The sequence below is a fragment of the Silene latifolia genome, chromosome X (assembly GCF_048544455.1).
Source record: "Silene latifolia isolate original U9 population chromosome X, ASM4854445v1, whole genome shotgun sequence".
Taxonomy (NCBI): domain Eukaryota; kingdom Viridiplantae; phylum Streptophyta; class Magnoliopsida; order Caryophyllales; family Caryophyllaceae; genus Silene; species Silene latifolia.
In genome coordinates, this window is record NC_133537.1 from 20,586,245 (window position 1) to 20,614,089 (window position 27,845).

Below are 27,845 nucleotides of genomic sequence, written 5' to 3' on the forward strand. Positions count from 1 at the left end.
GGTTAAATTTGTAATGTTGTCCCCCTCCCGTAATCGTATCCCGAATGTAACAAATGGCCAAATGAACATTATAAAAAAATGAGCATGGAAACACTATAGTATAGTGGACATAAAATTAACATGTGAATGGTATAACAACAATAACATGGTCTCTATAATCATTATTTCTATAAATATTTACTTATAATATCATCTTATTTCGAAAAAATTACTAATTTCTACGATAAAGGGTCCTGAAATCATACCTTATGGTACTAATGTAGGTAATTATGGGTGACTAATGATTAGTAAGTGTACGTCGTAGTCCTTTTCTTTTTGTGTTATATGTCCATAATTGTGATCCATGTAGGCTATTTATAGCCCTGTAAAGTCGGTTAAAAAATCTTACACAACAAGTTAAGGATGGGGTAGTAAATTTGGCTTTGGTCTCTTAATGGGTAAGATTCTCTTTTTTTTTTTTTTTTTTTTTTTACTTATCTTGACACAACATCACTCTTATCACATACTCCCTCCATTCAACTCCATACTACCACTTTCTTTTTTCACGTTTGCCAACGCGTCTTTTACGCGCTAAATATCGTTAGCTACGTATTTGCGAAAAATATAAAAGTTAGATATTTTTAATGTACTCGTAAAAACGAATAAAACAAGATCCCACATGAATATATTTTCACTTATGTATTGGGAGAAAATTGAAATTGAATGTTTAACTATGAATAGTGTACAAAATAGATAATGGTAGTGTGGAGTTGAATGGAGGGAGTAATAAATATCTACCCATAATGTAAATATAATAATATTACATATCTAATTGTAATAATATTATAAGTAGTAATGTTTTTTTTTTAGGGTTATTACAATACTCGGCCGAGTAAGCCCTACTCGGTCGAGTGTTACCACCACTCGGCCGAGTAGTCCATACTAGGTCGAGTAACAACTACGTAAGTCTCTTCTCCTCTCACTTATCCCCTTTCTAAGGTCTTCCATGGTAAAAAGGTCGGTCAAAGGGTCCTTAAATAGGGCGGGTATTACACTCTAAGCAAACTACAACTATAAATACAACTATTGGCTTCAGGGTTAGGAGAGCACATGGATTAAGTTAAACGACCCTGTCTTCCTACTACCAAATTATAGGTAAGATGGAATAAGTCACAAAAAAGACCCTATCACCTCCATACGGAATTAAGTCGATAAGACCCCGTAGTCACTATCAAAACCCTAGCCTTTAGGATGGAATCAAGAGAATCCCAAAAGTTGTAGCCCTCAATCTTTCGATTATAAATAAATTCTTGTTTTCCGTATTATTTTTGTGCCTCTTTATTTATTATTACAAGTATGAATTTTTATGGTTTACAAATTGGCACGCCCAGTGGGACGATTTTCGCTCTTCATCTCCATTTTCCAAGGGTCAAATTCACTAGCAGATTCGAGACCAAGTTGCACCCGACATCAAACTCTCTACAACCGGTCTCGAGGAGGCATTTGTAGACACCGAAAATTTATATTTTGGTATCTATTAATTTTAATAAAATCTTTAGTATTTAGAGATAATTATCAAAAAAATATTGTGATAATATCTTAGATATTTTAGAAATCTTTATCTTGCCCTCTAAGCTAGCTACAACTATAAATACAACTATTGGCTTTAGGGTTAGGAGAGCAGAGGGATTAAGTCAAACGACTTTGTCTTCCTACTACCAAATTTTAGGTAAGATGGAATAAGTCACAAAAAAGACCCTATCACCTCCATACGGAATTAAGTCGATAAGACCCTGTAGTCACTATCAAAACCCTAGCCTTTAGGATGGAATCAAGAGAATCCCGAAAGTTGTAACCCTCAATCTTTCGATTATAAATAAATTATATTTTTCCGTATTATTTTTGTGTCTCTTTATTTAGTATTACAAGTATGAATTTTTATGGTTTACAAATTCATACCTAAATGATATAAATCAACTTTCAAGTCCAAGCCCATTCAAAACCTAGAGTTTTAGTGTGTATTTCTCTATAAATAGAGACTTCATGTTCATTTGTAAGGGATGGAAAAAAGAGGAGAATACAAAAAGACCTAGAGCTCTCAAATTCTCTCTAGAAATCAAAGAAGATCACCAAAGGCCATCGTCTCCAAGAATCGACATCGAAGATTCAAAGACTTGAAATCTCGTGCCATCGTCGCCATCGCCGAGGAGTCAAATCATCAAAGGAGAGCAAGTCCAACTACCCTCCATGAAATCAAATCGTCTAGGGAGATCAAGTGAAGTTACCCTCCTTCATCAAATCGATCATCTCTTCAAGTCCCGACGTCAAGCACCGAAAATCGTGCAGTCAAAGGTGAAGAAAACAGCACCGCATCAAAGGCGAATTAAAGTCATCAAGACCCTCCTTTAACATCGTCATCCAAGTCACGTGGAGATCGAATCAGCGGATCAAATTAGAGATTGTACTCGAAACATTTAAATCTAATAAAATTATTTTATTACCATTTTTGTGTTTGTCATTTATTTTATAGATCGCAAATTTGTGTATACAGATGTGGCGATAAATTAGTAATTAAAAATTACGGAAATTTTCCATGGTACCCCTTAATTTTGTCAGATTTCCCATGGTACCCCTGCTTTCCATTTTTATTTCAAATTTATTAATAATTTTAATTACTAATTCATTGCCACATTATCAAAACTTAACGTCCATTACACTATGGGGTACCATGGGCACAAAAATAAAACCTCAAGGGTATCATAGGCAGAGTCTTAAAAGCATGGGTATCATGAGAAATCTGACAAAGTAAGGGGTAGCATAGGAAATTTTCGAAAATAATATAACACATGGCTTTCTTTTATTGGGTATCTTCTTTTAAAAGTGCGGTCAAGACTCATGTAGAGTGTTAAGTTGAGTCTTGAATTTCCAAGACTCCATTTAGAACTTTGTCAAGACTATAAATTATAATAGATTATTGGTAGTCTTGAGCGAGTCTTGTCTTAAGACTTATCAAAGTCTTCTCTCAAGATTACCAGTAATCTTACCCTAAGAAGAAAAAACCATTTCGAAAATTTAAGAGAATGACATATGAGCCACTAATTAGTAGAAAGGAAGTATAAGTAGTAAGCTATCAGCTTTTTGATGAGTGGGTTTTACTTAAGACCGTCTTAACTTATGACATTCCACATAAAAAATTAGCGAAGCTTTTTTATTGTGAAACGTCGACATCTTAACAAAGTGCCTTTGGTGAATGTGATATGACATGTTAAAAAACATTTATGAAGAACTTTCGTATAAATGTTGCAAAATTCAATTGCTATTAGTGACAACACAACCAATTTACTTATGGAATAATTATGGGTCTTATGGCCGTCAAAAGTGGGTAAAATGTTTGGTTAAACGCATTTAAAGTACGTTAATTTCCAATTTCAAAGAAATAAGATGAAGATGCAAAGAATTGGAGACCTTCTTTCGTTGGCCTAACTATGCATATACTCCGTATTTAGACAACTTCCAACTTTGAGTTTTGAAATCGATTATGAAATCGATTTGACGAATAAAATTAAGATGGTGGACGGTAATAAATGGAATTGAAATGATCATAATTTCATATCAAATGTATAAGACAACTTACATTTTGCACAATAGACTTATACGCGAGTAACAATGATAAACTATTTATATGAATATTGGACTATGGTCTATGGATCCATTAGGTAATTTCCAAATCCAATTTGAAAGTAAGCCGTTTGTCATGTATAATGCATTATCATACATTCAAAGTTAGTCTTATACATAATAAATTTAAATTTACAATGACACATTTAAATCATTTAACGCCGTTTAAATTTGTATGCAAGATAAAAGAAAATTAGATGAGACTAATTAAGCAAAATAGATGTATACTCAATATGAAATACGTAAACTAAATTATTAGGGTATAAAATCATTCGTAGGCCTCTAGTCATCAGCTTAATATTTTAATTGAGTTGGTTACTTGACATAAATTAAAATGTGGTCGGATTGGATATCGTGCACAATGACTACTTAACTAGCTGGTAGATATGTGCGCACATACTAAATGATACGGAGTATAAACCCATGCAAAAGTCTAAACTCACTTACTCACCCACTCAACACCATCTCTATTTAATGTTCCTATATTTGCCACATTTTCACGATTCTTTCTACTACCAAAATAATAATAATAATAATAATAATAATAATAATAATAATAATAATAATAATAATAATAATAATAATAATTCCGGATCTACCTTCTAACCTAAGCTTAATTTCGCCACTTATCACGCTAATCTCATTTTTATACACCAAATAAATAATGTGATAATCTCTCTTTTCCCTTATAAACAAAACCCTACTAAACAAGGGTACATGACCACTTTATCCTTCTATTCTTCTACTATCTTAAACCTAAAATAACAAATAACCTCAAAATATTTCATTTTGTTTCGTATGTACGCTACGTAACAATTTATTTATCTACTGAAAATTGGGAAATAATTTTAGAAGCTTGAGATTTTTATTTTAAGTTTCAAGATAAAGAAGGTATATGGGTAATTGTCAAGCAGCGGAGGTGGCGATGGTGGTGGTACAACATCCGGAAAATGGCAAGGTGGATAAAATGCATTGGTCAGTTAGAGCAAATGAGGTCATGGGTTTGAACCCTGGGCATTATGTCGCACTCATTGTCGAGTCACCTAGTGATCAACCAGGGAAGACTGGCAAGAATCATCTTAAGCTCCTTAAGCCTGACGATACTTTGCATATTGGTCACGTTTACCGTCTCATCAGTTTTGAAGGTTAACTTAATTGTACTTTGAATTATTACAAACGGTATATTTAATGTGTGTTTTTAACGCGTAAATTAGTATAATATATAAATACATGTAAGGAGTATGATTAATTAATTGCCGTAGTACTTTGTAATTACAATTTTTTTTTATTGTAATAAATTTGTGCAGAAGTTATAAATGGATTTGCAGAGAAGAAATCGGTGAAACTAGGGAATTTGCTTAAGGGAAGTGGAGCAACTTTAGATGATGACAAGAACAATAATTTGGGTGCTTCCGCATCCAACCTTGATAACCCCTTGGTATATCCACTAATTCCTTTTTCTGTATATTTTTAGTTTCGGAGTTACCTAAAAACAAACATCAAAATAAAAGAAAAAAAGGTGAGTTTTATGCGAGACGGTTTTATATATAAATATTGAGCATGAGTTAATAGATTAGTCTCATGTATACGTCATGTTCTACGTAAATGCCGACGTAGTTTTTTATGTGGATTAATTTTAAACTACTCCGTACAAAGTAACAATCTCACCTTTTAAATGTGCAATTATTTCACTTTTACTTCATAAAAATGGTATGCATACTAATAGTATACTCCGTAGATTGGCGTAAGTTTGATTAAATTGGACTTGAGTGTGTAGCATGTGGTCTCGAAAGATTTGGTAATTTTACATGTCGATATGGTCCACCATTCGCCCATTCCATTTGCAATCTCTATTTTGTCTGTATGTGGTCATTTATAGATTACCGTGTAATTATTGGGTGATTAGGTAATTATCAAACTTTTTTAGAGGAAAAAGCATGGATGTAGGGACTACGAGCTGACTATAAACTAATTCGTAGATTACACTGTCCATTTAGTGCTTTTTATGATGGAAATCCTTAAATATTGTGAATAGTAGGTTGGTGTGATCGACGACTTAAATTAAGTTAAAGGATAGTGATAGGGCGCCACCGGGTGACGCCCAAATTGGGTGCCACCCTCTCACAACCCTTTTTAATTGAAGGGGTCCCCACTCACCCCATGTGAGAGGGTGGCGCCCAAATTGAGTGTCACCGGGTGGCGCCCTTTCATTTTCCTTAAATTAATAGATCATCAGATCATGTAAATTTATGTTATCTAACCTCTTATTTCTGTTATAGGGGAATTATTGGGGCTAGACCGAGTGTAAACGTAGATTGAAAAACTTGGGATATAAAGATTGACATTTTTTAACTAAAACAATTCAAAAATTTTGATTTTTTGAGGAACGACAGTTAACGAGGCTATTAGCCTTCTCGCACTCGCCACTTAAATAAACCAACTTAACCAAGTAACATTTGTTGTATCTACTAGTCATTACATAACCGCCAACCTAATGACCTAACCAAGTCCTGGATTCTATGGATATACTCCTAGCATTCAATTCATTTCAATTCTATACGTTTGTTCGAAATTTTAAACAAACTTTATGAAAATAAAATGACCATTGTTGGTGCATCAACTTAATAGTTTCCCAAATGTGACAATTTTTGTAACTGAATGACAAGAATTATGCACCAGATTGCAGTAAAGTAGTGGTGTATCTAATGCTCTCCACCTTGATTCATGATTCGATCTGTTCGATCATCAGAATGAATGCGATAAGTGGACTTCCGCATAAGCACTACACTTCTCCTGTCATACGTAATTTTCCGCTTGTGTTAGCTTTTTAGTCATCAGTTGATGCAACACTGACAATTTTCATCACAGGTCGAGGTACATTGTGTTTTCAGTGCAGGAACGGGGTTACTATGCACAACTTCCTTTATGTCGTTGATAATAAAGTTTAATTAAAAGTCTAGTTTGTTAATTAAGTAAGCCTGAATTGGTATATGTAAGTAAGTCTCTTAAGAATTCAGTTATCGTGCTAATGAGGATGCGATTAATTAGAGATTATGACGGTTCGCTCTCCAATCTGGTAGACTATCAAGTTCATAGAATTTCTTTTGAATTTTTTTTTTGTAATATTTCCTCTCGACATTCAGAAGTTGAAGTTAATTCCATGTTTTTGCAGACGGAAAGTGATAATCAGCAAGGAGGAAGCGGCCTCATCAGAAGCGTAGGAAGGCGTCACTGTGGTGGGGGACAATGGAGGCCGGCGTTGCAGAGCATTGCTGAATTCTAACCTTGTCACACCGGCAAACACATAATGAAGTATTAATCATCTAAATCGTCTACAAGGCCTTAAGGCCTACCTTTATAAGTCATAACCTAAATGTGTATAATGTTCCTGGTACTTCTGTAATCTGTATTAGTATTACTCCATAGTCCGTAGCATATTATCCGAAACAACAATCTCTTCAATCCTCCCTTGATTATTACTTTTGCCATAAAACCAAATTGCATTACATATTGATTGCATAAATAGAATTAGTTAAGACTTTAATTTTCATATGGGAGGCTAGACTGAGACGTGAATTCGGATGGAATAGAACAAGTTGCTGTCAGTCAAGTTTTATTCAGCAAAATCATCATGTGATTATATATACAACAACTAGGTTTAAACCGTTAAAATTCACGGGCATGCTTTAAAATATTTAACATAAAATATTGCTATTTCATTATTAATATTCATAAAAACTAATATTTTGAGATTGAAATTATTTTTTCAGCGTGTTCGTGAGTCGTGACCCTCACAATATGTCAGGCTTTAAATATTTTTTCATTGTTTTAATGTACTCGGTCACCTTATACACATTTATTATGATTTCTTATTTGTTCTTATTGACATAAAAAAAAACTATCTGATATAAGTGAAGTAATCATGGCATCAAAAAAGTTTGTCACTTATGTATATTCTCGATTTTTTACACTCACAAAGTTTCTGTGTATAAGTCTACTATGTTTTTGTACGCCCTAAACAATGGCATCACTCATTTATTAACACAATGGATGTTAATGTTTATAATTATAATATTCTTATTGGTTTAAGTGTATGATAACGCCATATCCCGGGTACATCTAAGAATTTTTCTTTTATTGTGAATGCTTACCAAATTCACTAATTAATCTCTTTTATCCCAACTTACCAATTGTTCACTTTATCTATTTATAAATATTCTATTATATTAACTTTACTAGTTTGAATGCCCGTGCGTTGCAACGGGGTAATTAGCTTATTTATAATGCCAAAAAAATGTTATAAGTGTTTAATGTTTACATTATATGTCTAATGATTTGTTTACATATTATTAAAATATCTCTTTAAAAAAATAAAAGATTAATATATATGTGGGTTAACTCTTATTTATAATCATATAATCACCCCCCTTATACTAATCTTTCGATGTAGGACAATTCTAATATTTATAAGTAATATATTCACAAAAATTGGATTTTTTTCTGATGTGGGACAATTCTAATATTTATACGTAATATATATTTATCAAACCTGCATTATTTTCCAATGTGGGACAAATAAATAACATACTCAGAATTACATCATCTTTTTTGCACTTAGTTCGACATCCAACCAGATCTCGAATACCGAATACAGACAATTGCTACTCATTATATCTAATAGTTATATTTAAATTTAATAATATGATCAAGTACTCTCCATTAATATTTGTACGTTGTTTTTCTTCAAAAAAATTTAACATAATTGAGATATGGAAATTTCCCGTGGTACCCCTTAATTTTGTTAGATTTTCCATGTTACCCCTACTTTTCAAAATCTGCCTATGGTACCCTTGAAGTTCCATTTTTTTTGCCCAAGGTACCCCTTAATGTAAAAGCTGTTAAATGGACGTTAAGTTTGATGGCGTGACAATAAAATAACAATTAAAAAATAATACCTTCTTTATTGTTTTATTGGTACGGATATCTCTCTTTTAAATGCAAATTTAATTAACTATATCATTATAATATTGGAAATTTCTCATGGTAACCTTGAACTTTGATAGATTACACATGCTACCATGGACGTTTGTTTTCTATTTTTTTATCATAATTAAAATATGTGCAAATGATAAGAACCTATACTCTAATGATAGAATATTTTTTAACATAATTCTAATTATATTATTTAAACATAGTATATTGACCACACCTACATTATTTTTCAATACGGGACATATAAAATCTATAGGTAGAAAATATAATGATATAAATTTTTAAGAGCTCTCCAAGACAATACTTAAGCGACTTAAAAGATTTTGGGTTGATGCCTAAGTTCTAAGGATGTTCATAGAATCACCCATCTTATGCTATATTTCGATGTGAGAAAATTCTATTTTTTATATGTAGTATATCTATTACACCTATATTATTTTTCAATGTGGGAGATATAACATACTATGAAATACACCATCTTTAATATGTGCAAATTATATGAAATCTATATATATACTCTAATGATAGCATTTCTTACCCTGAATCTAATAATATTATTTTCATAATTTTTTTACCGACATTATTTTGTCAAATGAAATTTAAAAGTTTTTATATAAAAATTAGAAAAATAACTTGAATATAAAATAAAAAATACATAGTATATATTATAATAACTAAAAGATTTTCCAAACATTAACTTAGGTTAGAAATCATTATTGTAGAGACAATAATACAAACTCTTTTAAAAGTTATCTCTGACAATACTTAAGGGAATCAAAAGATTTTGGGTTATGACTTTTATTTATAATCATAAGATCACCATGCCTTATGGTAATTTTCCGATGTGGGACAATTCTAATATTTATACATAGTATATTCAACACACTTACGTTACTTTTCAATGTAGGACAAATAACATACTAAGTACACCGTTTTTTTTTTTTGCACCTACTTTGACATCGACCCGATTAATGAGAAAATACAATACAATACAATATACACTCTAATGATAACATTTTTTTGTCACAATCTAATTATATAATTTTCATACGATACTTTTTTTTTCAAATGAAATATAAAGTTTTTATATCAAAATTATAAACATCACTTTAATATAATATAGAAAATGTATATATATAGGACATTTCTATTATTTATACATAATATATTCACAACACATAGGTGTTTTTTCAATGTGGAACATATAACATACTAAAAAGTCTATATCTCTTATATCAAAAAATTTTGGATTAATACTTAAGTTTCAAGGATGCCTCCTATTTATATTTATAGAATCACCCTACCGTATACTATTATTTCAATATGAGATACATAATTTAGTTATTTAGACGTAGTATGTTCATAATGCCCACATTATTTTTCTATGTGAAAGATATAACATACCCAGAAATACATTTCTCTTCTTAAAAAACCACTATTGTATACATATTATTTTTCTTTGAAGGTAAAACTACTTAGTCTCGATCATTAGATATGGATTTCTACATCGTACATATAACGACTCATTAACGCTCTACTACTGCATTCAGAAGACAACCATTAGTAAAATCTTTAGTTTTGTATTGTGTCAGGATCGGAGACTACCATTAGTAAAACCTTTAGTTATTTTTTTATTTTCTTGTTCATGTTCTTAACTCTTTCCCGGGTAGTTCCCAGCGTTTTCCACTTTTTTTTTTATATCATATCGTAGATAATGATAGAAAATCTTAAGAGCTCTTTAAAACAATATTTATGAGACTCAATAAATTTTGGGTGGATACATAAGTTCCAAATATGCATCCTATTTATAATCATAGGATCACATCACCTTATAATAATCTTTCGATGTGGGACAATTCTATTACTTATATGTAGTATATTCACCACACCTACTTCTTTTCCAATGTGGGACAAAACATTCTAAAAAGTACATAATTTTACGTATTAAGAAGTACATCATCTTTAATATGTGCAAATAATATGAAATTTATACTCTAATGATAGCATTTTTTAACACAAAACTAATTATATTATTTTCATAATTTTTTTAACGATATTTTTTTTGCCAAATGAAATGTAAAAGTTTGATATAAAAATTGGAAATATCACTTGAATATAATTTAGGAAATATACATATTATAATAATTAAAAGATTTTCCACTTTATTTTTTACATAAAAAATTATACTTTCCTAAATTTATTTTTGATGATGTGGACGCTCTCAGATCGCTCGAAAAAACTCTCTTTTATATATATATATATATATATATATATATATATATATATATATATATATATATATATGTGTATATATATATATATATATATAGATTTGTCTCAAATATATAAGAATCCAAAAAAATATTTATGTTTTTTTAATATAAAGTGTTTCGTCACATGCAATTTATATGCGTTACAGTCTTTCCTTTATATGTGTCCAGTAATATACTTTGAGTAATAGTATAGGGATCATAAAATAATTATAATTATATCTTATACTGTAACATTTAAATGTAGTTGAAATCTTTTCGAAATAGGCTACGGCTAGCTAAATTTCGTCTATTTAAAAAAAAATTACTTAGTATTTTTCAAAATAATTTTGGCTAATTTTCGGAAAAGAAAATAATAATTTCGTAAAAGATATTATGAAAATCACATATTAATCCTCTTTTAGTTATAATTGTAGTCATAATTTATAAGTGTTATAAATTCAGCTAAAATGTATTTCAAAATAGATTTTAATATATCATAAAATGAGACATTTATAACGCATTAAAGATCATTGAACATAAGAGCATTAGCAATAGACAAACCTCTTTTGAGGTTCATCTTATGCCAAATCATATAACATACAAACCTTTCTAACAATAAACCTCTTTATAACAATAAACCAAAAAATTGAGGGTTCATAATATGGGCCCACAAACAAAGAAAATACATACATAACAATAAACTATTACACATAAGGTCCCACTTACTATCAATAAACCTGAATACAATATTGTAACCATTCTCATAATAGATGAAACTTCTTAACTTTATCCAACAATAGAGAGGTTTGTTGACAAACCTCTAAAATAGTGGACAAACCTCTCTATGAACCCCTGATTGCTAATGCCCTAAGGATTGAATATAATATTTAGTAATAAATTTTTATTAAAGGTAGGTTTCAATTATTCTTTGTTTTTTCCTTATTTAATTGTGCTTTATTTAACCGCCACATCAACTCTAGATGAAAAACTATGATGCCACATCAGCATATTGGGCTATTGCATTAAAGAAATATATGATACTTTAGGGTCATGTGAAATAAATATTCCTTTCATCCCAATCATTTATTTGTCTTGATTAAAATACCCTCACAAACAATAAAAAAGACAAACAAATGATTGGGATAAAGGTAGTAGTTAGATCAGTAGGTGGATTATACATATGATGTAATACATCATATAGTATAATTTTTGCGCATTAAGATAAAGTTTTTGAGTTTTAATTTAAAAAATTTGAATTTTATTATAAAGTTTTTGAGTTCATTTACTTAAACATTAATCTCAAAAAGTTACATTATAACTCAAAAAAATTACATATAAGCTTAGAAAAATTTGATTTTTGACATCATAGAACTAAAAAAAAAAATACACAAAAGCTCAAAAAGTCATTAAATGTGAGGTAGTACATCTGATATACGATCTTTTTTCTCGTAGTTAGACTATGAGGTGAAACTTGTAAGTGTGTAACCAAGACCATTCGAGCTCAACTCCATCTTGGATGGGCCTTAAAATCGGCTTGGAATTTGAAGCTCAAATTCGGATTCAGCCCAGCGTTTATCCTAAAAAGTTGAAGTGAAGCTCGAGCTCGGCATTAAATATTTTAATGAACAAAATACGGAGAATTATAAAATTCTAAAAAAAATAAAATTATGTTTTTTTAATATTATTATAAATATTAAAAGAATCTATATATCTATCTATATTATTAAAGGAAACTTTTTTCGAGCAATATTAGAGTCTCCAACTACAACAAACTACCTCATGCATTAAAATAAATTAATAAATATAGAAAATTCAATAAAAAAATATAAGATAAACTATCACCGTAGATAAGAAATTAAGGACTACTACAATCCTATGAATGAACATATAAGAAATTGAGTACTAGTACTACTACAATCCTATGATGAACATACCTATTGTTACATTGTGTGTATATATACTTTGAGAGTTTCAGCTAATATGTCAATCATATTTAGTCTCTTTCGTCCTTTTTATATAATTTCCATGCATTGAAAGATTTGATGTAGGATTTAAACTAATTTTTGCTTATTATTGTTTGTTCATCCTTTCTAATGATTTTGTTTTCAGGTAGAATATGTGAGATTTAAGTCTTCATTGAGAGCATGACAATTGAAGGTAATTAAGCAACTTTTTTTTCTCTCTAATTGTTCATATGTGTGCTGCTTTTATTCAAATAGGAGTTTGAAGACTATATTTACATGTGTGGTGTCGAAGTTGAAGATCGGAGTGGGAAATTTATAGGTTAATATTTATGTCTTTAATAAAGTTTCAAAATTTTACTCTTAATTTCTCTATCTTCATATTAAATACGGAGTATATGTTTATTTTTTCTTCTTTTTAGGATTTTTACGTCGTACTCCTTGTATCCCAGTCAATAGTTTACACTTGATTTATTTCCCATAAAAAAAAGTAAGTGTAAACTATTTACTGAGATCGCTACTACTATTATATTTAGCGTAGTTGAAAGCAACCGCACAAAAAATTAGACAAAGGTATAAAATTGAAGTATTATCCTGTTGGATTAGTGTTTTTATGTGAAATACAATTAAATAGCCTACTCAACCTAAACGTGTGTTTATTCCAAATTATACATTGAAACTACCTCATGCCTATGATTCTGTAGTCGTTTTTGAATATAATTCACCATGCTACCTTGAACCAAAAACCTTGCATACATGTGATTACTTTCGCGCTGCTCTGTAGTCTGTAAATTAGGGAGTTGTTGCATTTGTTTCATTTGTATCAGTATCAATAAGGTGGGACAATCGCAAGCTCACAAGCCTTGCGTATAATATTATTGGTTGATTTTTTCTTGCCTTATGCATCAGAGTTTAACTTACCTAAGGTTTGGTGCTTGAAGTGTTTGGGCTAAAAATAGCACAATAAAGGGAAGGCCCACTTGATAAAATAAAAGGCTATGGGAGGGGTGATAAGGAGGAAGGAAGCCCGTAATTAGAGGAGGGGGAACGGGCTGGCGTATGCGGAAAGAAGACCAGGGGCCCATCAAAGGAGACGTCCAGATTAAGGAAAAAAGAGTTAGGGAGAAGTCAGGGAGATCAGGGAGAATTGGGGAAGGCGGCCGAATATGGAAAGAGTTCTTATGGAAATTATATTCTCTTTCCATAGTCAAGGAAGCACATCAAGAAGGAGATGAACACATCCACATATTCAGACATTGACGTGAAGACCTCAGCATATTCTCATACTCACATATACGTCCGCCCAAGATCTTGCAGGCCTGATACCTCGTGCCAGCAAGAATAGCACTACGTTACTATTGTAATCATCCTCCTATTCAAGTATAGTGCAATATTTGGAAGGGTACCGTCCCTCCCGCGGTTGTTCCCACATTGGGTTTTCCGCGTCACCAAATCTCACGTGTTAATTTATATTTCGCACTTAGTTTCCTTATTTACGTATCAATATACGAACAATCATACGATCAACCAACGAGTAAAATCGCATTGACCCTAAACAACCAATTCGGTAAAAAAATACCTAAACAACGAGACAATTATATCAAAGACCAAAGCATTTGGATTAAAGTAAAAGACAACATTCTCAAAAAAATAATGTGGAGTATTATTACATGGACTTTTAATCATTCTCAAACTTATTATTCACATATAGTTTGATCCCTAATAATAATGGCACAACAATGGATATATATATATAGATTCACTACTATAAATGAAGAGTGGCAAATTTTCATAATGAGGGTCCAAACAGGTTGTATAAATGAAGGTTGTATTATTTTGTAAGGATGAAATGGTGACATATACGATTATATTTCAACTGGATACTAAGAAGCAAATTTAACCTATATACTTTTTAATAATCAATTATAATTTTGACAATAGTTTAAAAAAAATATGGACAAATAAGTCATTTTTACATTATGATAATTGAGCACTGCATGAGAATTAACTTTACCATAGTTTAATTTAATCAAGATATTACGAACTTCGTTCTCTAGGTCCGTTTGATCAAAATGCAATTTGGTATGGTTTTTTGTTTGTAATAAGATGGGCGAGTACAACTACGACGAGATCAAGTAAGGTCACGTACAATTATAAAAATAAGAGTAAAAAGGTTTTTGCAAAGGCTTAAACTTGGCGTACACTTTGAAAACTGGGATAGCTATCAACATGATAATCAAAATTTAGAATAAATGTTTTGGTTTTGTTCAACTATCTTAGTATAAAACATGATTTTAATAAATAAAAAATCACCAAACAATCATTTTTATTAGTTTTTTCATGGTATATATGAGTTATTATTAGCCTTAAACAAGATTTAAATAAGACAATACAAAATACTTTAAATATATGATGCTAAAGATATTATCACTAAACAAATAAGTTCTTATCGTCATTAACAACAAACTGTATACTACACAATGAATCCTGGAGTATAACTTACCTACGTCTATTATTCCAGGCTATCATGCATGATAGAATTACATCAACATGGTTTAGTTTATATCAAATTCTATTACTCTCTGCCATAATGTTTATTATGCTTGATAAACAACTTCTCTAGGAAAAGTAACATTTTCCATTGTGAACCAATCAAATATGAGCTACTGTTGTACATTTCGTAGATGAAATTTATGTGCTTCAGTTAAGTAATCAGATGATCACTAACAAGATTAACATGGTTTTTTTCCAAAATATGTAAGGAGAGAACTTCACTTTGTCCTATGTGGCGCCGCTTACATCATATCGTGTAAAATTTCCGTATGAATTGTGTTTCCCTCATTTCGATCGAACAACTAATAGTTCACTTGAACTACAACTCTATATGACCTTAGTTTAATTTTCACGTGAACTCAGACATGCATTATGTACGATGACTTTATTTTAAAAAAGTTACAAAAATAGTATTTTATAGGAATTTATTTATTATTTTTTTTTTTTAAAAAACCACCCCAGGCGGTATTACCTCATATTATAAATATCATCGTGACACAAATCCATAACATATCGAGGAAGCGTAGCATCCCAATCTCTCCTCCCTAGCTGCGAAGAGCAAAGATGTGCTAGCTCATGTGCTACTCGATTATGTTTCCTACTACATTATATTCAATAGAATTTTCCAAATAGGCCCGTGCATCGCACGGGCATTAAATCTAGTATATATATAAATCTAGTATATATATAAAAGAGAGTTTTTTCGAGTGATTCTAGAGCGTCCACATCATCAAAAATCAATTTAGGAAAGTATAATTTTTGATGTAAAAAATAAAGTGGAAAATCTTTTAATTATTATAATATGTATATTTCCTAAATTATATTCAAGTTATATTTCCAATTTTTATATCAAACTTTTACATTTCATTTGGCAACAAAATATCGTTAAAAAAATTATGAAAATAATATAATTAGCTTGTGGTAAAAAATGCTATCATTAGAGTATAGATTTCATATTATTTGCACATATTAAAGATGGTGTACTTCTTAATACGTAAAATTGTGTACTTTTTAGTATGTTTTGTCCCACATTGGAAAATAAGTAGGTGTGGTGAATATACTACATATAAATAGTAGAATTGTCCCAAATCGAAAGATTAGTATAAGTTGATGTGATCCTATGATTATAAATAGAAGGCATATTTTGAACTTATGTATCCACCCAAAATTTTTTGAGTCTTATAAATATTGTTTTAAAGAGCTCTTAAGATTTTCTATCATTATCTACGATATGATATAAAAAAATAAAGTGGAAATCGTTGGGAACTACCCGGGAAAGAGTTAAGAACATGAACAAGAAAATCAAAAAATACAAAACTAAAGGTCTTACTACAGTAATAGAGCGTTAATGAGTCGTTATATGTACGATGTAGAAATCCCTATCTAATGATCGAGACAAAGTGGTTTTACCTTCAAAGAAAAATAATATGTATACAATAGTGGTTTGTTTAAGAAGAGACATGTATTTCTTAGTATGTTATATCTTTCAAATTGAAAAATAATGTAGGCATGATGAACATACTACGTCTAAATAATTAAATTATGTGTCTCACATTGAAATAATAGTAAACGGTAGGGTGATTCTATAAATATAAATGGAGGCATCCTTGAAACTTAGGTATTAACCCAAAATTTTTTGATATAAAAGATATGTACTTTTTAGTATGTTATATGTCCCACATTAAAAAATAATGTACCTGTGGTGAATATATTATGTATAAATAATAGAACTGTCCCATATATATACATTTTCTATATTATATTAAAGTGATGTTTATAATTTTGATATAAAAACTTTATATTTCATTTGACAAAAAAGTATCGTATGAAAATTATATAATTAGATTGTGACAAAAAAAATGCTATCATTAGAGTGTAGATTGTATTGTATTGTATTGTATTTTCTCATTATTAAATCGGGTAAGTAGGTGCAAAAAAAAATGGTGTACTTAGTATGTTATTTGTCCTACATTGAAAAGTAATGTAAGTGTGGTGAATATACTATGTATAAATATTAGAATTGTCCCACATCGGAAGATTACCATAAGACAGGGTGATCTTATGATTATAAATAGAAGTCATAACCCAAAATCTTTTGATTCTCTTAAGTATTGTCAGAGAGAGCTCTTAAAAGAGTTTATATTACTGTCTCTACAATAATGATTTCTAACCTAAGTTAATCTTTGGAAAATCTTTTAGTTATTATAATATATACTCTGTATTTCTTATTTTATATTCAAGTGATGTTTCTAATTTTTATATAAAAACTTTTACATTTTATTTGGCAAAATAATATCGGTAAAAAAATTATGAAAATAATATTATTAGATTCATGGTAAGAAATGCTATCATAAGAGTATATATAGATTTCATATAATTTGCACATATTAAAGATGGTGTATTTCATAGTATGTTATATGTCCCACATTGAAAAATAATATAGATGTGATAAATATACTACATATAAAAAATAGAATTTTCCCACATCGAAATATAACATAAGGTGGGTGATTCTATGATTATAAATATGAGGCATCCTTGGAACCTAGGCATCAACCCAAAATCTTTTGAGTCTCTTAAGTATTGTTTTGGAGAGCTCTTAAAAGTTTATTTCATTATATTTTCTACCTATAGATTTTATATGTCCCATATTGAAAAATAATGTAGGTGTGGTAAATATACTACGTTTAAATAATATAATTATAACCGTGTTAAAAAATATTCTATCATTAGAGTATAGGTTCCTATCATTTCCACATATTTTAATTATGATAAAAAAAAATAGAAAACAAAAGCCCATGGTAGCATGTGTAATCTATCAAAGTTCAAGGTTACCATGAGAAATTTCCAATATTATAATGATATAGTTAATTAAATTTTCATTTAAAAGAGAGAGAGATATCCGTACCAATAAAACAATAAAGGGGGTATTATTTTTTAATTGTTATTTTTTTGTCACGCTATCAAACTTAACGTCCATTTAACAGCCTTTACATTAGGGGGTACCATGGGCAAAAAAATAGAACCTCAAGGGTACCATAGGCAGATTCTTAAAACTAGGGGTAACATGGAAAATCTGACAAAATTAAGGGGTACCACAGGAAATTTCCGTATCTCAATTATGTTAAATTTTTTTTGAAGAAAAACAACGTACAAATATATACGTTTAATAACAAATTAAAAGAAGTATTATAAGACTTCTATTTTGAGATCAACAATCATCCATTACTTATCAGTTTCTAATTTACGTTTTTTTACCTTTAATTTTACCTCAGTTTCGTACCTTTTGTATTTCTTCCCTCTTCAGATTACTCACATGATGGTTTGCTTATCTGCATTCACATAAGTTTCATGGTGCTTTAAAGTCATATAAAAAAACACATTGACCAAAAGATAAAACATCAACCTGGCAAAAACTTGACAAACGAATCAAAACATTGTTACATGTAACTCACTTTAATTAAACCAACTGGAAAACATAAATTCAAATATAAAGCAAACGATTCATAAAATCAACAACATAACAAATTAAAATATACTTTATGGGACACAGCAACAACAACAACAACAACAACAATAACAACAACAACAACAACAACAACAACAACAACAACAACAACAACAACAACAACAACAACAACAACAACAACAACAACAACAACAACAACAACAACAACAACAACAACAAACAACAAATAACAAACAACAACAACAAACACAACAACAACAACAACAACAACAACAACAACAACAACAACAACAACAACAACAACAACAATACTCAACAATAATACTCGACAATAATACTCGATATACTCAATATAATCAAATAAATAAATTAAACCATAAAATACAATCCACAATTTAGAAACTCGTGACAAATGGGCATATTTTAAATAAATAAAGTGAATAGAAACTATTATAGGTATTGTACGTTTTATAGTCATTACACAACCATAAATTCGCATATTTTAATTTATTTTTTAATTTATTTTGTGGTATTATTAAATTAGATAATTGATTGCCGAGGACCTCAAGAGATGAATTAAATAGGACAAAATGTTAATGAAGATTATGGGTGTTAAGTAATATAAGGAGTTTTAATAAAATTATTAACATATTATATTACAAAAATTAATTAAATAGGAAAAACTTTTAATTAATTTGGTGTGTGTTAAGTATTATGAAGAGTTTTAATCAATTTATTACCATGTGTAATTAAAAAAAATTAAATATTAAAATATTAATAATGGTGGGTGTTCAGTAATATGAAGAGGTTTAATTAATTTATTAACAAGTTTTATTACAAAATTTTTAAAAATAATGAATTAAATTGGAAAATGTTAATAATGGTGAGTGTTTAGTAATATGAAGAGGTTTAATTAATTTCTTAACATGTTTTATTACAAAAATTTCAATTAAAATTTCAATTTTAATTATAAATTATGAAATTTATTAACATGTTTTATTACAAAAATTTCAATTAAAATGTCAGTATTAATTATAAATTATGAAATTTGATGTAAATTTGTAAGGGTTATATATATTTTGGAAGACAATATATGTAATATACAAAATTACTTTAAGAATAATAATAATATCCTTTAATATTATAGATATAAGTGAATTAAATTAATTTATAGATAAATGATTTAAATTAATATCATGTAATAATAAATTGATAATCTATGTCACAATAATTCGCCATGTCACATTAAAAATATGCAACATCACATTTAAATATGTCACGTCACATTAAATTTTAATATAGGTGGCTTTTTGGATCCTACGTGACTTTATTTAGGTGGCATTTATTTGTCATTTTAGGATAGCCTTTTAATCTATAAAACTAGTTTTGAACCCACGAAAATCGCGGACTTGTTCTATTTGTCCCATTTATTTGCTTTTGTTGACATCCATCTTTAACTAAAATATAAAATATTTTTTTTATCGCGAATAAGCTATAAACCAAACATTTGTAAATATTTACTTCTTTTACATTATTTTTCATGATCATAGTAATATAGATAAAAGTTTTAATTTGAATTTTATTTCCATATATTTTAATACATGTTAATATTATTCCTGAATATTTTGTAGTCAACAGTTTAATGTAGCTAATTTTATAACTATAAATGTTTGTTTAATTTTTTTACAAATTTATTATTTTTATGTATTTATGATGTACGTCATAAATAATTAAGCTAAAAACGGCTGCGTCGTTAGGTCGATAAACAAAGCACTCCAAGATCGCGGCTACATATCTGATAGATTTTTTTAAGAAAGTTAAATAGATACTATTAATTTAACTTTTCCTCAAAATCTATACTTTTTATCAAAAATATACATGTAAAAAGATAATCTCGCCGATGATGAATGGTGATGCTTTGTAAGCCAACTAAAAGAGTAAAAAATATGTTTTCATTTTTCAAATTTAGATCTAAACATGTAATCTCTACTTTTTAATAGCCTCCTCACAATCAATAATCTGCAAATTGAGATAGTTAAAATTAAAATTAAATAAGCATCATCTTAATTACAAAACTAACTATACAACTTATTAAACGTTTAAAATTTTAAAATCTTAAAAGATAGAAATATGGAGTACTTTTAAGAAGACTATGAACGTTTAAATCATATGCACATATACACCTTATTTTTCATTTTTTCGCAAGTGTGCTAATTACAATATTTAAGATGGTTTTGAAATAAATCAAAAGTAACAATATGAGAAATTGTGAAGCTTTATAATCCAAGTTAATGGATTTTTTATTTACCATATATAAGACCTTTTAGCTACTATTTTTATTACTAATGAGGAATTATATGGATAAATTTTACGATTTAAAATTTAAATAATGAGAGTAAATTCTTAATTTATTTTTGTAATTTAGTACATGATCTTATGGTTTCCACTAAAAAATATTATTAGTAGCTTTATAATCCAAATTATTAGACTTTTTATTTACTATATATAAGTCCTTTTAACTACTATCTCTATGGTTAATGAAGAGTTAGATGGACAAATTGTACTATTTAAATGATGAGAGTAAATTGTTAATCTATTTTTATAATTTAAATCATGATCGGTATTATGATTTCCATCAAAAAATATTAGTAAATCTTATGAAGAATTTTAATAAATAAGTCTGATGTAGCCTTAATATTAACCAATATAAAAATGACATGTGAATTAAAATTAGATGTTTTAAGTAGCTTTTTAACTATATTGTATTTTTTTTTTTACAAAAACAGTTATAAAAAAAAACAATTTACTAAGATCCTCTAAATTCGAATTAAAAACTAAAAACTGTTTTGTTTTTATATCAAGTGAGACAATTACGTACCAAATAAGTTTTAATATCATTACAACATGGTTCAAGGACGGATATCAAGTTTTTGTTCAACTAAATCCTTCTGTTGCCTACACATTTCCCATGTAGTTTTTTTTTAACACACTATGTTAATATTATGAGAAGACAAAGGAAGCATCACCTACAAAAATAGAATAAGAAACAAACATACATTTAACGATAATTCAATTAATCTTGTAAGAGGGTTTACATAAAGATAGTATAAAATAAATCTACCACAAAGCGATATCAGTGGATAAATTATAAAAAACTGTGCATTTTACAATAAGTTTATATAAATTACACAAACAAAACTCGTAGAACATACCTTATGTATAACGTAATTAACTGCACAATCCAACTTTGCAATAATAAGAAAATTGTACCATTCCATCTGCAAAAATAAATCAAGGTGAGAAATACAAATTGACATCAAAAAAAGTTATTTAAACAATATCAAATAAAACACAAATCTTATGTATGATATAACTTTATTTTTTTCACAAATGCAAATGATTAATAAAAATTATATGCAATGGAAAGTTTCAATAATATATGAATATGCCAAAAGGTTAGAAAAAGAGGGTAAAAAATAAAAGTACTTATTTTAAAGACTTTACTTATATTAACTTAGCATCAAATAAGGAGTTAAACTAGTTTTGTGGCTCGTGAATTTCACGGGATATTTTCTTTTTAGTGTGATGTTTTTAGTATTTCTAGTAATTGCTGAGACTTTACAAAATATCAAATCACATAGTAAGATTACCTCATGAATAATTCATGATAGATCGTGTACTAAAAATACGGGCATTGACATGTTAACATAAAGACCAAAGTCGATAAATTAAAGAGTGCTATTTTTTCAAAGGTAAAATGATGAAAAAAAATCAACAAATACCAAAATAAAAAATCTTAAAAACTATTACTCATTCACGTTGGTGTCGTCAATCTTACACTTAGTTTTTAATATATAGTTCTTTAAGCAATCCTAATATTTTACATCTCCATATAGTCTTCTTTCTCCAATAAATCATCCCTATAAAAAAGTAATTCAATAATTAGTGCGAATTAACCAACAAAATAGTGGAATTTATTTTATACAATATTATCGTTATTAACTTAAACTTTCTCTTAAATAGAGAAAGAAAGAGGGAATAAGAAGGAAGTCTTAGAGATGTAAGTATGTTAACCTTTGAATAGGTCAACACCACAAATCTTGGTAGACCCTAAATGAGAACAAAACAAATACATGCGATGAAGTTGAAAAGTGTGATCAAAACTTCATACCAATGGAACTTGCACTAAAAAAGAAATAAATTAGTTAATAATCTAAAACCTTAATACATTTACCTTAAAATAGAATCATAGGAAGATTAGTGACACATTTAGTTCTACGAACAATAGGGATGAGAAAAATTTTGGTTTATAAATTTTGCCTTCCAACAAAAATATATAAACAATTGAGGATTTGTTTATGACTTTTGAGCATCATTTTTTCATTATTATCAAATTTAATATAAATATAAATATGAATCAAGGTTCATGACTTTTGAGTTTTGAGCATCATTTTTTTCATTATTATGAAATTTAATATAAATATAAATAAGGAGTAAGGAGAAATGGAATGTATAAGATTTGCTTGATTACTAATAATTATAATTTTTTTTTTTTTTACAAAATCTACTTTATACAAGAGTGGTTTAAGATATTATCGTATGTAATTAAATATGACATATAGATTATGGTAGATAGTTTGACTTGCCTTTTAATTAGATTTATAGATTATAGATTTTTTATTTAGATTATAGAGTTATAGATTTCTCAATATTATGAAGTCTAATCATAAATATGGTGTAAGGAGAAATGGAATGTGAAAGGTTTGTTTTATTACTATTATTGTTATTATTATTATTTTTTTACACAATCTACTTTGCATGAGAATGGTTTAGAAATTATCTTCCGAAATTAAAATATGACATCCAGAATAATAATGGTAGATACTATTGCTTGCTTTTTAATTATCTTATGGAATTAAAGTTAAATAAATAGATAGATTAATAACCAAATTTATGAGAGGAAAATAAAGAGTTTATATTAGTTTTTTAGTGATTGCAACTACTGTTTTTTTAAATTTTTTTGGTACTTATAAGCATGTCACAATTTTGGAGATAATTAACTTTTTAATACATAGTTTTGCCTTTTTATATTATTGTATAAAAATAAATAATTAAGTAATTAATATAGATGAATTATTATTAACCTCTATAAAAATAACATGTGAATTAAAATTAAATGTTTTAAATAGCTTTTTAATTATATTGTATAGATAGATTTTACCTCAATTTCGTGCCTTTTGTATTTCTTCCCTCTTCAGATTACCCACGTGATGATTTGTCTTATCTGCATTCACATACATTTCACGATGCTTTAAAATTCATATAAAAAATATATTGACCAAAAGGTAAAACATCAACATGGCAAAAACTTCACAAACGAATCAACATTGTCACATGTAAATCATTGAAATTAAACCAAATGGAAAACATGAATTTAAATATAAATCAGAGGATTTATAAAACCAATAACATATAAAATTAAAATATAATTTATTGGACATAAAAACAACAATACTCAATAATAATACTCAATATACTCTCTATAATCAAATAAGTAAAATAAACCATAAAATATAATCCACAACTGAGAAACTCATGGGCAAATGAGCAATAGATTTTAAATAAATATTGTGAATAGAAACTATCATAGATATTATAGGTTTTATAGTCATCACACAACCATAGACTCCCAAATTTAAATTTTATTTTTAATTTATTTTGTGGTATTATTAAATTACATAATTGATTGCTGAGCAACTCAAGAGGTGAACTAAATAGGGAAAAATGTTAATGAAAATTATGGGTATTAAGTAGTATAAAGAAATCTAATCAATATATTAACATATTATATTACAAAAATTAATTAGATAGGTAGAAATTTTAATTAATTTGGTGGGTGTTAAGTATTATGAAGAGTTTTAATCAATTTATTATAATGTTTAATTAAAAAAATGAAATAAATTGGGAAAAGTGTTAATAAAAATGGTGGGTGCATGTTAAGTAATATGAAAAATTTTAATTTATTAACATGTTTTATTACCAAAATTTCAATTAAAATGTCAATTTTAGTTATAAATTATGACATTTATTAACATGTTTTGATTACAAAAGTTCAATTAAAATGTCAATATTGATTATAAATTATGAAATTTTGATGTAAATTTGTAAGGGTTACATAAATTAAATTAATTTATAGAAAAATGAATTAAATCTATAAAATAAGACAATTACGTGACAATAAGTTTTGATGCTTACATTTACGTGGCATTTTTGGATCCTAGAAAAATGAATTAAATCTATAAAATAAGACAATTACTTGGCAATGAGTTTTGATGCTTATATTTACGTGGCATTTTTGGATCTTATGTGGCTTTGTCTACGTGGTGTTTATTAGTCATTTTAGGGTAGCATTTTAATTATATTTTATAGATTTTAGGGGGAGAAACGAATCATCAAAAAGGAAAAGGAAGAGCTAAAGAGAAAATGAAGAGTTAGAGATGAATAAGGGGTCATTAACGTGATAATAAGTATTCTATGTTAATTCTATGAATGAATATTATTAATTAGTCACATATTATCAAATGAAAGTTTCTTAGTGATTCTACACTGTCGCATGTCTTATACATATGCTCAAGATAGCCTTTTTATATTATTTTATACATATGACATGTAGATTATGATAGGTAATTTAGCATGCCTTTAAGTTAGATATATAGATTATAGAGTTATTGATTTTACATACATAAATATGGAGCAAGGAGAAATGTAATGTAAAAGGTTTGCATGAGAGTGGTTTATAAATTATCTTATGAAATTAAAATAAGACATATAGTTGATGGTTGATAGTTTGGCTTACTTTTTAATTATATTTATAGATTATTATTATTATTATTATTATTAAATCCACTTTGCATGAGAGTGATTTAAAAATTATCCTATGAAATTAAAATTATCTAAATTTAGTTTTTTTACCATTAATTATGAGAGTAACTTTTAAATGTGGAATTGATAACTTTTTTTTCATGTGTACTACTATGCTAGTATTTTCACGTGGACTATATTTTGCCACGTCACAATTAATTGTTGCCATGTCACATTTGTCTACGTGGCGTTTAATGTCTAGCATTTTAATAATATTTATAGATATAATTAAAAGGCTATCCTAAAATGACAAATAAACGCCACCTAGACAAAGTCACGTAGGATCCAAAAAGCCACTCAGATTAAAATTTAATGTGACGTGGCATATTTAAATGTGATGTTGCATATTTTTAATGTGACATGGCGAATTAATTTGACATGGATTATCAATTTATTATTACATGACATTAATTTAAATCATTTATCTATAAATAAATTTAATTCACTTATATCTATAATATTAAAGGATATTATCATTATTCTTAAATTAATTTTGTATATTAAATATATTGTCTTCTAAAATTTATATAACCCTTACAAATTTACATCAAATTTCATAATTTATAATTAATATTGAATTTTTTGTAATAAAACATATTAAGGAATTAATTAAACCTCTTCATATTACTAAACACTCACCATTATTAACATTTTCCTAATTAATTCATTGTTTTTAAAATTTTTGTAATAAAACCTGTTAATAAATTAATTAAACCTCTTCATATTACTGATTATCCACCATTATTAACATTTTCCTTTTTAATTTTTTTAATTAAACATGATTTAATTCACTTATATTTATAATATTAAAGAAGATTATCATTATTCTTAAATTAATTTTGTATATTAAATATATTGTCTTCCAAAATTTATATAACCCTTAAAAATTTACATCAAATTTTATAATTTATAATTAATATTGACATTTTAATTGAAATTTTGTAATAAAACATGTTAATAAATTTTATAATTTATAATTAAAATTGATATTTAATTGAAATTTTTGTAATAAAACATATTAAGGAATTAATTAAACCTCTTCATATTACTAAACACTCACCTTTATTAACATTTTCCTATTTAATTCATTGTTTTTAATTTTTTTTGTAATAAAACCTGTTAATAAATTAATTAAACCTCTTCATATTACTGATTATCCACCATTATTATTATTTTCCTATTTTTTTTAATTAAACATGGTAATAAATTGATTAAAACTCTTCATAATACTTAACACACACCAAATTAATTAAAAATTTTTCCTATTTAATTAATTTTTGTAATACAATATGTTAATAATTTTATTAAAACTCCTTATATTATTCAACACCCATAAGTTTCATTAACATTTTGTCCTATTTAATTCATCTCTTGAGGTGCTCGGTAGTCAATTATCTAATTTAATAATACCACAAAATAAATTAAAATATAGGAATTTATGGTTGTATAATGACTATAAAAGTTATAATACCTATAATAGTTTCTATTCACTTTATTTATTTAAAATATGCCCATTTGTCATGAGTGTACTTTATAGTTTAATTTATTTATTTCACTATATTGATTATATTGAGTATTATTGTCGAGTATTGTTGTTGTTGTTGTTGTTGTTGTTGTTGTTGTTGTTGTTGTTGTTGTTGTTGTTGTTGTTGTTGTTGTTGTTGTTGTTGTTGTTGTTGTTGTTGTTGTTGTTGTTGTTGTTGTTGTTGTTGTTGTTGTTGTTGTTGTTGTTGTTGTTGTTGTTGTTGTTGTTGTTGTTGTTGTTGTTGTTGTTGTTGTTGTTGTTGTTGTTGTTGTTGTTGTTGTTGTTGTTGTTGTTGTTGTTGTTGTTGTTGTTGTTGTTGTTGTTGTTGTTGTTGTTGTTGTTGTTGTTGTTGTTGTTGTTGTTGTTGTTGTTGTTGTTGTTGTTGTTGTTGTTGTTGTTGTTGTTGTTGTTGTTGTTGTTGTTGTTGTTGTTGTTGTTGTTGTTGTTGTTGTTGTTGTTGTTGTTGTTGTTGTTGTTGTTGTTGTTGTTGTTGTTGTTGTTGTTGTTGTTGTTGT

At 27.9% G+C, this 27,845-nt stretch overlaps 1 protein-coding gene across 1 annotated transcript; it reads left to right on the top strand.

Annotated features, from left to right (window-relative positions):
* The first annotated feature begins 4,291 nt into the window (after positions 1-4,291).
* LOC141621277 (uncharacterized) lies at positions 4,292-7,155 on the top strand. The gene is made up of 3 exons (XM_074437905.1): positions 4,292-4,802; positions 4,965-5,095; positions 6,830-7,155. The coding sequence occupies exons 1-3, from the start codon at positions 4,553-4,555 to the stop codon at positions 6,938-6,940; spliced, it is 492 nt and encodes a 163-aa protein (XP_074294006.1). The 5' UTR covers positions 4,292-4,552; the 3' UTR covers positions 6,941-7,155.
* The last annotated feature ends 20,690 nt before the right edge of the window (positions 7,156-27,845 follow it).